Consider the following 16,291-nt stretch of genomic DNA (forward strand, 5'->3'; position numbering starts at 1 on the left):
GGAACACTTTAAAATTTGGTTCTTATGCAATTTTATTACTGCGCTATTTGTAAATAGTGTTTTCAAGTTAATTTCAAGTTTCACGCTAACTTTTTTTAATTCAATCGTAAGGTGGAAGAATAGTGACACAACACTCCCCCCTCCACCTCCGTGGTTTAAATGGCTTTATAAATAAATAAAAAAACATTATTTCAGCATGGTACCAAAAATACATAAGTACCTAAAATTGTACTTTGTATTGTTCAACGCTATAAAAAAAAAAAAAAAAAAAAACACCCATTCCAAAAATTAGGTACTTCTGCAGGTATAAAGCTCGTTTTTCCATGAGTCTCGCTGGGCAATACTCGGCAAACAAAGGAAACCGCCGGATTATGCCGTAACTTCACTTAACAATTTAATAACAATAAAAAAAATATCATGAAACATGAATTTAACGTAATAAAACTATTTACAAATAGCACAGTACCAAAAATACATAAGCATCCAAAATATATTTGTTCACTAATTCCAAGAAACCAAACTGTTATTACGAAAAAAAAAAAAACAAAAAAAAAAAAACGTTGACATAAAATATAACTGTAACAGAAAATATTTTGCAATTTTTACGGTAAGTTTTTTGTTTTCTTTTTTTCTTTTTCATGGGTTTGTTCGCTCGGTATAATCCGGCGGTTTCAGTCGTCCGATTAAGACTGACGTAAACAGATAACGTAATAATAAAAAATGAAAAAAAAAATCCGATTTATTCTTGATCAAATCTATAATAAACCATTTTTTTCCGAACGGAAGGTATTCATAAAAAAAAAACAGTTGTTGTATACAAAAGTATAAATATATAATTGTAAAAACATTCATTTTAAAGTCTGTGTAAGAAAATACAACTTTAGTAAAACAATTTCGTAATATAAGCAACATAGTATTTTATATATTTTAAAGGGCGAATGAACTCTTTTTCGGGATCAACAACCAACTAACACCATGTGTGTTTGTGAGTATGTGTGTGTTGGGGGTGGAGAGACCCCCGTAAGCCTGGTGAAGGCAACCTTTCTTGGAGAAGCAAATCTCTGATTTAAAAAACCATAAAGCGGGAGACCAGTACCCGTGTAGGGAAATATCTCTGATATTTTAATTAAAGAGTTAATTCCCTTATGCCGACTCGTTTGTTGAGCAATCTATAAATCTCTTCTTATTTACTTAGATTTTCCATGGACGGAAAAAGCTTTGCTTATAGAAGTTTCATTTAGTTTAAAATAGAGAGAGAAAAATGACTTGAAAAAAAATTTGAAGATCGAACCGGACGTCCAGTTCAGTTTGATGATAAGTTTCTTGAAGCAGCTCTTGAAGACAATCCTGCTTAATCAGGTGAGGAATTGAAAATACATTTGTGTTCAAACCATGCAACTGTTCATAGTCATCTTTAAGAGCTTGGAAAAGTTCCTAAATTTGGAAAATGGGTGAATCATGAATTGTCTGAAAACAATCTCAAATGCTGGGTCGACATCTGCTCTTCTTTCTATTCTTGCCAACTTGTTTCACGTGTTTTTGGATAGATTTGTGACTGGTGACGAAAGCATCATAGACAATGGCTTGGTAAAGGGGAAAGTCCTCAGCCACAGCTGAAAAGGGAACTTCATGGGAATAAGGTTCTTCTTTCAATATGGTGGGATTGCCAAGGAATAATCCACTTTGAATTGTTACCACCTAATGCAACAATTAATGCTCAAATCTACTGCCAGCAATTAGAGCGTTTGAACCAAACTTTGAGGGGAAAAAGACTTGCTCAAGTGAATCAAAAAGAGGTGATGTTTCATCGGGACAATGCACGACCCCACACAGCAAGAATCACCTCATAAAAGATCGAAGAACTTGGTTAGGAGAAAATTCCTCATCCACCCTATTTTCCTGACCTTGCTCCTTCAGACTGCCATTTGTTTCGTAGCTTATAAAATCATTGGCAAGGAACAGCTTTTGTAAAGCAGAAAGATGTTGAACCTGACATTTGTGAGTTCTTTGAATCAAAGCCAAAAGGATTTTACTGTGATGGAATTAATAAGCTTGTGAATAAATGGGAGGAAGTCATAGATAATCAGAGAAAGTATATTGATGATTAAATATATTGATGATTAAATATATTGATGATTAAATATATTGATGATTAAATATATTGATGATTAAATCGTTAATAAAATGTAACATTTGGTCACTTTTTTTTCTTTATTCATAAATTCGGACAGAACTTATGGGATGACCTGATAGATTGAAGACTCTTTTTTGGATTCTCTCCAAAAGGTAGAGGCTAGTGGTAGAGGCACCACCCCAGATGTGGCAACAATACTCCATGCATGGGTGAATCGTGACTTTGTAAAGGTACAGGATACTCTCACGTATGAGTAATGTTCTAGCACGTTAGAAGGAAACCACTTCTTTGCAGCAGCCTTTGCAATGTCCTCCATGTATTTGTTCCAGTTCATATTGCCCATGAATGTTAGGCCGAGAAATTTGAAGGAAGAATTCTCAAGTAGGGAGTTATTTGTCATGGATATTGGTGATTGAAAGGTGTCTTGTGATTGTTAAAGGAGAGCAGCTTAATCTTAGTAGCATTAAATGTTACCATCCATTTATAGCCCCATTCTATTATGGTTTGGATGTTATTTACTAACGATTCTTCCATTGTCTTAGATTTGAGTACATCTATTCTTCCTTTGTGCATGTTATAGAGCGTTGTACCATCAGCAAATATACCCACCTTGGACACAATATTATCAGGGAGGTCGTTAATAAATATCAGGAATAATAGTAATCCAAGGATCAGCCTCCGACGCACTCCAACATTAATGTTATGCTGCTTGGATATACGTCCATCAATGACAACTTGGATGATCTTATGGTCTAAGATGGATCTAATTTTATTTAGTATATATCCAGTAATATGTTGCTGCTCTGACTTCTTTCAATGTTGTTTGGATGTATGTGCTGTCTATATATCTTTCCAGACGGTATGTACACCCATATACTACGTACAGTGTTAAATATATCTTGGCACGATCAGCCCACGAAGCAGCAATTTTATGGCAACCTACCTGCCATATCTACAACTGGGAAACAGGCCTTATAATGTTATTGTAAAAACAAAGTCATTAAATTATTATTACTGCAAAAAACAAAATGTTATAAAATCAATATCACCATTGAATTCATAGTAAAGTTTTATTAGAGAAACGTTTCATTTGGTCTTTATATAGGTCTTTATTTTCAATTGCTTCCCCAGTAAGAGATAATTGAACCCATAGTTCCTCTAAATCTTAATAGAGTCATAAAGTTATAATTGCTTAAGTTTGAAAAAAAAATTCCGTTTGTCACACATAAGTTTAAAATAACATTTGCGCCAGTGTTTCCCTCTTTCCTTTGTCGGGCTGTCACACTTAAGATCGAACACATTTTCGTGGTCTCTAAAATTTAGTTTTAATATAATATTTCTGTTATTCTGTCACACTTCAATTTTCATCACTAAACATACAATTTAAAAGGTCATATGTTTTATATTGGGGGGACAATCAACCTAGTTTTGATTATTAATACGTAGTAGAATATGTTCTGATAAAATCGTAAATTGAGAGATTGCACTTTGGGATCGAAGATAGGTTATATTTTATGCTTTTTAAACAAATACTATTTCTTTTTTTTCTTTTTTTCAGCTAAAGCAGGTGTTTGTCCGCCTTATGCTCCATACACGAACTTGGGGCCGCATCCGTTGAAAAATAAGAATGTGACAAATGCGATGGCAAGTAATTTGCATATGCCGTTTCGTCCTTTCTATGCTCCAGAGTTTTGGTATTATATTCCGTATCCTCCTTATTACGGAACCCAACCACATCCACAATGGCCGAGTTGTGTTGAGCAATGTACTGAAGACAAGGATTGTAAAGGGAGTAAGTAATGGATTTTTATTATAACAATTCTTCTGCAAATCAGGGTTTCTAAGACAGTAGAAGGAAACACAAATTGATGCAGGTGAAACTACAGTAGCAAATAAATATTGATACTATATACATTTATATATATATATATATATATATATATATATATATAAAAGTGAGAATGTGTGTGTATGAGGACACTTCTCAACTTATATACTCAACAAATTTTTTATTTATAGACTTGAAATTTGATTTATAGAGTATTCAAACATGTGGAAAAGCAACGCCGGGTGATCTGCTAGTATATATATATATATATATATATATATATATATATATATATATATATATATATATATATATATATATATATAAGTGAGAATGTGTGTGTGTGTGTGTGTGTGTGTGTGTGTGTGTGTGTGTGTATGAGGACAACTCTCAACCTATATACTCAGCGAATTTTGATTTACATACTTGAAATTTGGTATATAGGATATTTAGACATATGAAAATTTTTTTAACCTGTTTTCATTAGAAAAGAAAGGCCTGCAGGGGGTCAAAATTGAAAAATTCGTATGTGGGGGGGGCATCAGATTTTTATTTGTTTGTCAACTGTTTCACAAATGCGCATGCGTTAATCATTCACATAACAGGTTACTAATGTTAAGAATAAGTAGGTTTGAAAACACTCTTTAAAATTGTGTCAAGCTGGTCTAATGCTTATCGTACTTGACTCACTGTCTTTAGGCTTTGGTTTCGATCTCAACTCAAGTATTTTTTTTTTTACTTACAAGAAGTCAACTGTTTGGAAAAAAACATAATACTTGCATGCAAATGTCTCAGTTTCTGTATGAATTAAAATATAATATTTATGCGTATTTTTACGGCCAGGCAACGCCGGGCGGCCTGCTAGTATATATATATAACACAGAATATTTGGTAGGGGAGGGAGGGAGTAACAGTAAATATTGTTCCTATTTATGTGCCTCTTTACGAAGGCAGAGTTAGACACAAGACTGGTTTTAATGTCGGGAAAAATCAAGCTTCCCGAAACAGGGCACTCTGGATTGAAAAAAAAATTAAAATTGTCTCGGTCTAGAGGGATTTATTCACTGACCAAGGACAGAATAGACTAAGGGTAGAATCAGCACAGATACTACATCCTGTTCCTAGGTAAAAGGCCAACAAACTTAATTATTGTCATATTGACATCGTCCGAAAGCAATAAAATTGTCATTATTAACACAATTTCTCTTTTGCTTTACAAAGGAGTCACTATTAATAAAGGCCTGGAGGCCACTTGAGGATAAGAATTGAGTGTAAGGTGATCACTGATACAATAGCTATGTGATCGTTAATAGTGGAAATTGGGTGTAATTTGATTATTTAAGGATACGGCTCAACAAAAACTTGTTTACATTGGACTTGAAGACGGCCATGCTATAGTCAGTTAGAAAGCAGGTCAGCAGAATATAGTTTCACAGGCGGCAATTCTAGAAAAGAAGCTTTGTTAATAGAGTTTGAATCTATGCTGCTGCTCTACTTTCCATCTGACTATAACATGGTCATCATTAAGTCCAATGGAAACAAATTCATGTTGAGCTGTCCCCTTACATAATCAAATTACACCCAATTCCTGTTAAGCCTGGTCAGTATCAGATAGGTGACCAATTTAGAAATTCCAAGTGCTGTACGTAGGAGGATGTCGACACATCCCTGCAAGAGTTGCAAAAACCTAACGTTGTCATCTCCCCTACAGTACTGCATTTAAAAAGAATTGCTCCAGTAATTGAAATACATGGGTTTGTATTACTGTACACATAGATTCGAAAAAATTGTCAAAAAACAAATATATAACAAATAAATGTTATCAAAGACAAGATAAGTTACTTTTCTACCAAACTGGATATATTTTGTGTGTTTTTATTCAATGTAACATATTTATTCAGTTCGAAAAACATACAGTGTTTACCGATGTATTGGAAAATTCAAGATAGCGTCTCACACCCTGTTTAACACCGTAAGTTTGGGAAAAGGTGTTATAAATAAAAAAAAAAAACTATACAAAATACTATTAAAAACCTGCCGAATATATGTCAACCTATGTCACGGTAACATATATTGAGCGAGTTTTTAACAGTATTTTATCCGGTTTTTTATTTATAACACCTTTTCCCAAACTTACCGTGTTAAAGAGAGAATCAGACGCCATCTTGAATGTTCCAATACATCGGTAAACACTGTATGGTTTTCGAGCTGAATAAACATGTTACTTTGAATAAAAACACGAAAAATGTATCCAGTTTGGTAGAAAAGTAACTTATTTTGCCTTTGATAACATTTATTTGTTATATATTTGTTTTTTGACAACTTTTTCGAATCTATGTGTACAGTAATACAAACCCAAATACATTATTACTATTGTAACGTTGCAGCGTTGCAGGAACAAACAAACAACATAAATACATCCGACTCGTATTTTTGTTCTTTTTTTAATACAGCTCGTTTATTACCGTCTTTCTTTCTTCCTGTCTCGACGCCAGCTTAAAAGTCTCTCGCTGTCCTATGCCCATTTCAACCGGATCGCATTTCTCTTTCTTCTAACCACATGCTGGCGACAGCCAGCTCATTCTCGTCCGTCTCTTTTGACGTCGACTTTTTTCTCTCCAACCTTGTGATGTCCTTTTTTTCTCCCTTTTTCTTTTCGTGCCAGCTCACGCACACTTCCTAATTTGCATATACGTTCAAATGCTGCTCCTGCTGCTAATACAACCGCTTGTGTCCATCCTCCAGATGCTGCTGATATTTTCGTACGTGCTCATACGCGTTATAACTTACTTGCCCTTCGGGACAAGATCAAAGTGTAGTATCTGTTCTTCAGATGTTGCACTTCTATTTCTTGTTCTCTTTCGGTGGAGGAGAAATCCTTCACGACTGAGACAATTTTTATTTTTGTACCTTTTCTCCACGTTAAAAAAACGACCCTGGTGTCTAACTCTGTCCCGTGGGGAGGCATAGTAAATAGGTACACTATTTTGTGAACACATCGAAATATGAGGAATAGGCGGGAGGAGGAGAAGGAGGAGGAGGGTAAAAATTGAGGAAGACAAAAAAAAAGAGAGAGAGAGAGAGAAATGAGTAAAGAGAGAGACAGAGAGACAGAACAGAAGTTTTAATTTAAAGATATTACACACTATTTAACTTTTATTTTGTTTTATATAGTCCCGGGCAACGGCTGGTAACCATTTTAGCTTTTGATATAATTTTATCTATACATTACGGAATAATTTATTTAAAAAAAAAAAAAAAGAATGGAAGTCCACGAATTTTGGAATAACAAAAATATCACCAAACATTATTATCTGTGTGTGTGTGTGTGTGTGTGTGTGTGTGTGTGTGTGTGTGTGTGTGTGTGTGTGTGTGTGTGTGTGTGTGTGTGTGTGATAATTTTATGAATGCATTTCTTATAAAAAATACTTAAATTTCTGTTTTTCAGCAATGAAATGTTGTGGTCCAAAATGCAACCGGAGATGCTTACCGCCATATCAGTATGTTTGTAAGTAAAAATGAGTTCATGCCTTTATTGATGCAACTAATCTATTTATCACCTACCTACATTTAAATATTTTTGCGCAAATGTACCAGTCCACAACTTCATCCTTGTCACAGACTATTTGACCAAGATGGGCATCAAGACAGTTCCTTATCCTCCCTATAGTCTATATCTTGCACCCTGTGACTTTTGGATTATTCCCTAAGCTCAAGGAAAGCCTTATGAGACGATTGAGGAAATGAAAGAGGCTGTGACAAGAGTCATTGACTCTCATGGGGCCTTCCAAACGTTATTGAAACGGTACAAGTGCATTACAGCTGGAGGAGATTACTTGTAAGGAGACTAGAGTTCCAAGTGCCACACAAAAAGTCTGGAAACTTGTTGAAGGCACCTCATATTTCAGAAGTAATGGATTTTCCCAAAGTATTTATATATAACTACATCTAACGTATTATTGAGTGTGATTCATGGCAGTTATGGCCCCAATCATGACATATACTTCTGTAATCTACATTTGTTAATACACTTTTCATTAACTATACCACGCTGTTTGTCTTGATTATTAGTCAACACTAAAATCTATCAGTCTAACTACCTGCTTTGTTTTTGTTTTTTTTTGTTTTTTTTGCAGCACCATGTGGTCTAATACCAACCGATGCATATTGTGCAGAAACTTGCCAGAAATCTAATAATTGTGCCGAAAGTAAGTAAAAAAACTCATTTTATATTGTTGATTTCCATAGAATCGTTTTCATCCATTTTATTTCTTCATATTTATGTCTTACAACACGTGCATAAAATCTGACAAGGCATCATAGCTCAGTGGTAAAATGCTGGACTCTGGATTGTGCCGTTATGATATTAAAAGAATCTTTAACAAGTAGTGTGTAGTTAAGTCTTTACCAAAAAACGTCTACCCATGCTGATGAGGGCTGGTAGCCAGAAACATGTGTCCATGGATAACTTTTATGCATGTAAAAATATTTACAAAAAAATAAAATAAAAATAAAAAATATGTCTCATAAAAAGGTGGGGGTGATAACATGCAAAATAAACGGTAGACAATTCCCTCGTCACTTAAGAAGTGAGATGAAATACAAAAAGAATAGTAGTTGTATGCATAATGTGTAGTATATATATATATATATATATATATATATATATATATATATATATATATATATATATATAGAGAGAGAGAGAGAGAGAGAGAGAGAGAGAGAGAGAGAGAAAGAGAGGGGGGGGAGAAAAAATAAAAATTACAACCGGAATAGTAGCAGAAACTTGCCATGAAGCAAGCGAACACCAGAAGATGTTGTTTTCATTGGTTGGTTGGTTGTTTTTGCATATCAACACTTTTCAGGTTATTTAATGCCGAATCCAGTGATTTTGAAGAAAAAGTTTTTTAATAGAGTATATTTGTTTTTTTCAAGTCGGTTTCTATTTACTCTGGCAATTAAAGGGTGGCTCCACATATCCCAAAGCCCACAAGCTGGGGCCTCACCATCGGATATAGTTTAAGATCATATCCAGGACCTTATGTTTTGAAGAAAACAGCTTACCTTATATATACTGATGTTTATCAGCTGTTTTCACTTGTGAATTAATCCTCTTGACATTAAGTCAGGAGAGAAAACGTGCCTTTCTAGGGCTTTCCTCATCTAAGTTTTAGAGGATAGTGGGGGGGGTTTTTTTGGTGGGGGGTCATTCCATATCTTAGTTTTTTAAAACTGTATATAATCATGTTTTGGGGGGGTATTTCGTCTTACAGATAAGGTTGAGTCATCAGGAGAGAATATGCATCGTTTCAGGGCTTTCCTCTCTACGGCTTGTTCGCGTATATATATATATATATATATATATATATATATATATATATATATATATATAGAGAGAGAGAGAGAGAGAGAGAGAGAGAGAGAAAGAGAGAGAGAGAGAGTCTGTTTATTATACAAACACTATTGGTTGCATATGTGCATACATGTTTCAGTGGACTCCCAATTCAAGGATAACGCTTCATCAGAGCAAAAAAGAATCAATATTGAAACGAGAGTCAAAAAATTAGTTTTTATAGAATATTCGAGTGTGGGTTACGCTCTGGAAGAAAGTGGGGGTATGATACATTGTGAATGCAAGCAGTACTGCTCACTTTCACAATGTATCGAACACCCCACTTTCTTCGCATTTCAATATCAATATTTAAAACTTTAATAAACAGATAAACTATTTGGTAACCACAAAAAAATCAAACAATTTTTCTTAACCTTAAATGTTTCTAAGTAATTTCGAATAGTAAAAAAAAATGATTAACAATGTAAGTTTTCTAAATTGAAGACTGAAGACGAAGCTTAGCGATAGAAAGAAAAAATATCTCTTTGTTTGAGCAGCATCACAGAAGTCGCAGGGGGAGGCTCATCAGGAATTTGTTTATGTTGGACTTGAAGACATCCAGGTTGTAGTCAGGTGGGAAGCAAGCAGACGAAACAGAGTTCCACAGGCGTGCAGTTCTAAGAAAGAAACTTTGTTCATGGAATCTACGTTTTGATTTAGGCACAGATAAAGAGTGGGAAAATTTTTGACAGTGGTTTCAGCTAGACGGGTGTTTTTCGTAAAAGATTTGCGAGGGGGGATTAGAGATTGGATCTCAGACGAGCACCTGCCATGGAAATAACGATAAAACAAAGATAGGCCCGCAACGTCTCTTCTATGGGAGAGAGGTTGCAGGGAAGAGAAAAGGGCATCCCCCACTAAACCACGAAGTCTATTTTGTACTCTGTCAAGGCATGATAGGCTGTTTTTAGCAGCTCCTGCCCAGATATGGCAGCAATATTCCATCCTTGGGTGCACTTGGCTGTTATATAAATAGAGAATTGCATCAGTAGTGAGATATCTTCTTGAGCGGTAGAAGGATCCCACCATCTTTCCAGCGACCTTTGCAACAGACTTGATGTACGTGTTCCATGACAGAAATGACAAAAATAAGTGGACACAAAGTTACATTTTGCACTAAACTGGAAATACTATTGAAATCGCGTTGAACATGCAAATCAACTATGACCTTCACAGAAATCAATACACAAAATAATACTTTCTCATTGGAAATTTTATTGGACAACGCAGTCCATTCATGCAGATGGAAAAATCTATGGCTCAACAAAAGATTTTACCTCAATGTAAAAACCTAATGTAGGTCAGACCACATAAAAAACTGAGGAGCACAAATTTCAAAGGGTTAGGTGGCTACATGCTATAATACTGTTAAATATTTTTCTATTCAAAAGAAAATAGCTTTGTATCTAAAAGTTATCGACCTTTCTGATGAATATTTTGAAATATTGATTGATCTGACCAGACTTATCTGCCCTTGACAAAAAACACCAGAACAATTAAAAAAGCAAGAAATAATTAAATCTTCTCGGTTGTTTGTAAATTAGTAATAAATACAAAAAAACATTTACTGTTTTTGATCTGCATAAATTCGTTTTCATCCAATTATTTCTTTATGCAGTGTGGAACGATGAACTTGTCGCCCTAAAGAAAACAAATTTATTTAAAAAAAGAAACAATTCAGGTAACTTGATTATGTAGTAGAGCTTATATCTATTCAATGTAGCCACCTTCAGCCTCAATGACTGCCTCAATACAGGTGCAGAACAGGGAGCAAGCCTTTTCCACAAACGCTGGCAGGAGCTCAGCAAATATTCAGTGGATGGCAGCGATCAGGCTAGCTTTGGTGTTGTAGGAGATTATGTTGGTGATGTTCTCAACGTATGACCAAACGAAGTAGTCCAGTGGGTTGGGTCAGGGAAAGGGGGGCGCAGTGAGAGAAGGATACTAAGTTGTAACACTCTTCTGAAGCTAATCCCGGGTCTCTTTGAATTTTGGGGGCAGCACTGAGTCGTCTGCCAGCGGCCACCTGATTGCATTAGGGGAGCACCACACGCTTCAGCATATCCAGGTACACTTTGGTGCTGACTTTCAAGCCGACTTCAAAGATGTGAGGTGGCATTATGTAGCCCTCACTTGAAACCAAACCAAAAGACCATAACCATGGCCAGAAACTTTGTCGAGCTGTGCCCTCAAGCGTTGAACTGCCTGGATTTGCATTTTGAAGGTGTAGGCAATGGTCCTGTTGTCATAACTTGGATTGGTAGAGAGCATGAGTTGTACAGTGGCGCATTTCCGATCTTGCTCATTGAACATTGTGTCACTTTCAGACATGATAGGAGGTTCCTATTGCTCTTGGGATTTGTACACAACTGGCCAACTAGTAGATGGTCGGCAACAAAAAAAAAAAGAAGAAAACCGGTTTTTAACAAACGGAAATGGAATCTTGTTGTCTTTTTTAGGGCAACAACTTTATCGCTCCACTCTGTATTTGTGTTTTACCAACCACAAACCAACAATAATAATAAAAAATCAAAAACATTGATTTTATAAATCTTTTGTATTGTTGTTGCATTGTTTTTTTTTTGACGTGACATGAAATTCTTACTCTAATTTATTAAATATTCTTGCTTATTAAATTTGTTTTGTAATGGACGCCGTTTTTCATTCTTCTTTACAGATCCTGTATTCGGTTGCTTAGATTTCCAAGTATATTGCACTGCATTTTGCGAAAGCACTAATAACTGCAGTAAGTAAAGACTATTTATCTTAAGCAACTTTATTCACCGAGTTTTGGATTAAAGGGAGGTAATTTCAATTTTTTTTTTTTGGGGGGGGGATCCAGTATAGAGAGAAGAGTCACCCTCTCTAATTGTCACAATTGACAAAATTGCCGTTCTCAGGAAAACATACAACCGTTCCTTTTTTCTAATCTTCCGTAACTTCACCATTTTTATTCCATGCTATACGCTTGGATGGATGTTACATGCGTCTTTTGAGAAGAGTACTCAACCTCTCATCGCGAAACCACCCAACTTTAGGAATGATATATGAAGACTCACCCAGAGTATCAACCTCAGTTTGTAAAAGACGTGTTCAGTTTGCCGGGCATTGTGCACGTGCCACAGATGAACTTGTTTCATCATTTGTACTGTGAATCATCTCACAATCGATCACGAAAGTTAACTTTTCCAGATAGGATACAACGAGATACATTCATCACCAAAGAAGATCTCTTGAGTGCTATGACAGATACGAAATACTGGAAGAGTGTAGTGAGTTCTAGCTCTGCTGAGGCCGCATGATGATGATGATGATGATGATGATGATGATGATGATGATGATGATGATGATGCATGGAACATCCATTTGATGATGCTATCATCGCCTGACATAAGCATTTCTGCAGAAATATCATCCATCCCTGCTGACTTATTATGTTTGGAGGTTGTAATGGCTAAACAGACTTCATCCTCAATAAATTCGTTGATATTGATAGAGAGAAAAGTGCAGGGTTCCTTAGTGACTGCTTAGGTGGGTGACTCCTGTTTGCTTAATACTTCCTTGAAATGTTCGGCCCATCTGACTTGTCTTCTCCTTTTGAGAGCAATGTTCATTTGTTACTTTGGACCTGCCCGACGGTTTTCTTAGCAATTAAGTACACAGTTCTTATGCAGGTTGCAGCTATTTTGGTCTCGTCTGCCATATTTTTGTCTTTTTGAGCATTGATTTTACATGCTTATCCTTCTCCATATATTGTTGATATAAGTCTACGGGCTCAGGAGTGATACTGTGCCTCCATTGATGTTTTATTTTCGCTGATAAACTTCCGAGTGTTGTCGCAAATACAAGCTTCCTTGATTGACATCTTGTAGCCTATGATTTCTTCTCCAGTAGTTGTCATGGTATTTTTCATTTCCCTTCCACCAGTTAACCTTTGTAGCATCTGATAAAATACTGAAACTGTTTTTTGTTTTTTAAATCTAGAATTCGGACTGTTAGACTTTGGAATTTCTTTCCGGGTCTCTGCTTCCTTGACTGTACTGACATGCAGAAGTTCAAGTGAACAGATATCTCGCTGCTCAACTCCCTACATAGTATCCCTGAAGCTTATGTCCCTGATAGTAGCCCCCTACATCAAAGTGGCACTGTGCCTTGTTTGGGGGGAAAATGGGGGAAAAAAAAGATCAAGAATATTCAAATTGTAATTCACCACTTCTTTAAGGATTTGTGCCAGTTTGGATGATGAGTACAGGTCATGTTCTAATAACCAACGTATGTGAGGGTTTATTGGATTCTGTTATGTGATCACAGTGTAAAACAGCTAATGTTCTGGCTGATATAAATAAGAGTATGATCACAAGAAAGGGATTAAATTTATATACTTTTATACTCAGTTTGGTATTGAGATGTTAATAATCCTTTCCTGTTGGTTGGTTTGCGGTGCTTCTGAACTGTTGAGGCATCTGTTGTGATCGGTTAACGCATTGACTTGCTGGCAGTGTTGCTGAACTCTTGGGTCGTTTGTCATGATGATTTGTTAGCGTTTAATTAATGATGCTTCTATGTAAACAGCCTTCTCTGGACTGAGGCCACATGACTTCTGGTTCGGGCATTTTGTCTGCTTCTGGTCAGTTTAGGACGACTTAGGAAATATTTGATTGCAAAGCATTTTGGTTGGTCGAAAAAGAAAAAAATATTATTTTTATTTTTTGACCAGAACTTGTATGCAGAGCCCATGCTCAGATGACATTTCTAGTCATTTGGGAGCCGGCGGTTTTAGTTCTTTTGTGCATGTTGTTTCTGTCTGTAAATCAGGGGAGATTGGTCTGATTTTCTTTTAAAACATGGCTGCCTTGAATTTGACATTTAGACTGTTTATGTAGCAAAATTTTTTTACACGGGCAAGTTGCTAGCTTGAAGCCAAAGTACTAACATTTCAAGAGGAGACATGGTCGGTAAACAGGTTATTGGTTTGTAGTTGCTGAGGTGAGGGGGGGGGCGTATTACTGTGGTTCTCCCCTTGGTCATCTATTCTGGTATGTCTTTTTCAGGGATGCTTCTTATCAGGTTTTGAATTAGTCTTTTATGCAAGCTCGTTAATGATTTTACATACGGCATAAGCACATTTGACACACCATATCACCCATCACATCACAAAAGTTAAGCAACAATGAACCTGCGCAGCACCAGATGGGTAACCATTTGGGACTTTCAGGTGCTGTATGTGCTCTCCGCTTATCTCGGCATTGTTTCCAGTCCTCCTGGACTTCTCCTTGCCACTGAACTGAGGCATCGATAATGATTTAAACTAATTTTTTTTTTAACTATTATTATTACTATCATTATTACTAACAGGTGTCCATATAATATGCTTAAATATGCTATTTCATTTCATGCCAATTTCGTATTTATTATTATAGAACTAATTCTCTATTGATTATTATTCTGTACCCAATATATAACATTGATTTCAAAAGTAAAAAACAAAAATATGACTTGAGTGTCATCAGCAAGAATTGAAACACAAACATTTAACACTCCAGTGTTGGTTATTACCATTTGAGCTATCATCAGACGGATAAGAAATAGTTAAAAATGAATCAACTTTAATGTATAAATGTTTATTTATGAATGCGTACAGAAGCACTTTAAGTTGACTTATGTCTGCCAACTTCCAATGTTTTCTATTTTGACTTCTTAGCAGCTATTTTTACCGGCTTTTATATACAAAACAACAGTTCACAAAAATTCAATTACTATTATTATTATTATTATTATTATTATTATTATTATTATTATTATTATACTCATCATCATCATCATCATCATCATCATCATCATCATTATTATTATCATCATCATTATCATAACTATTATAAATATTATTATTATCATTGACCGTATTATTATCATTACTATTATCATTATTATTATCATTATAGTTATTATTATTATTATTATGATCATTATTATTATTATTATTATTATTATTATCATAATTAATTATCATTATTATTATTGTTATTATTATTATGTTTATTATTATCATTATTGTTATTATCATTATTACCATTATTATTATTATTATTATTATTATTATTTTAGTTATTATTATTATTGTTATTATTATTATTATAATTATTATCACTATTATTATCATTATTATCATTATTATTATCATTATAATTATTATCATTATTATTATTATCATTATTATTATTATCATTATTATTATTATTATTATCATTATTATTATTATTATTATCATTATTATTATCATTATCATTATTATCATTATCATTATTATTATTATCATTATTGTTATTATTATCATTATCATTATTATTAGCATTATTGTTATCATTATTATTATCATTATTATTGTAATTAATATCGATATTATAATTACTATAATTATCATTATTATTATTATTATTATTATTATTATTATTATTATTATTTTTGTTATTATTATTATCATTATTATTATTTTTTTGTCATCATTATTATTATTATTATTATTATTGTCGTTTTTGTTGTTGTTATTATTATTATTTTTGTCATTATTATTATTATTATTATTATTATTATTATTATTATTATTTTTGTCATTATTATTATTATTATTATTATTATTATTATTTTTGTCATTATTATTATTATTATTATTATTATTATTTTTGTCATTATTATTATTATTATTATTATTATTATTATTATTTTTGTCATTATTATTATTATTATTATTATTATTATTATTATTTTTGTCATTATTATTATCATTATTTATATATTATTACGTTTGTTGCTTCGACTGTTATCATCGTAATCGTAAAATAAAAATTAAATATTCCAAATCACACCAATTAATTAATTTACTGAATTCTCTTATGAAAATGGAATATTCGGAAATGCCAATATCAAATCAGTGCTC

At 33.9% G+C, this 16,291-nt stretch overlaps 1 protein-coding gene across 1 annotated transcript in view; it reads left to right on the top strand.

Annotated features, from left to right (window-relative positions):
• Positions 1 to 16,291, top strand: part of LOC145245743 (uncharacterized) — a 42,032-nt gene that overhangs the window by 13,319 nt on the left and 12,422 nt on the right. The window contains exons 2-5 of the mRNA XM_080107340.1: positions 3,693 to 3,926; positions 7,411 to 7,470; positions 8,099 to 8,170; positions 12,035 to 12,103. Coding sequence (XP_079963466.1) covers positions 3,693 to 3,926; positions 7,411 to 7,470; positions 8,099 to 8,170; positions 12,035 to 12,103 — 435 coding nt within the window. The remainder of the gene's footprint in view (positions 1 to 3,692; positions 3,927 to 7,410; positions 7,471 to 8,098; positions 8,171 to 12,034; positions 12,104 to 16,291) is intronic.

This window comes from Euprymna scolopes, chromosome 23, assembly GCF_053919585.1.
Source record: "Euprymna scolopes isolate OS-2025 chromosome 23, ASM5391958v1, whole genome shotgun sequence".
Taxonomy (NCBI): Eukaryota; Metazoa; Mollusca; class Cephalopoda; order Sepiida; family Sepiolidae; genus Euprymna; species Euprymna scolopes.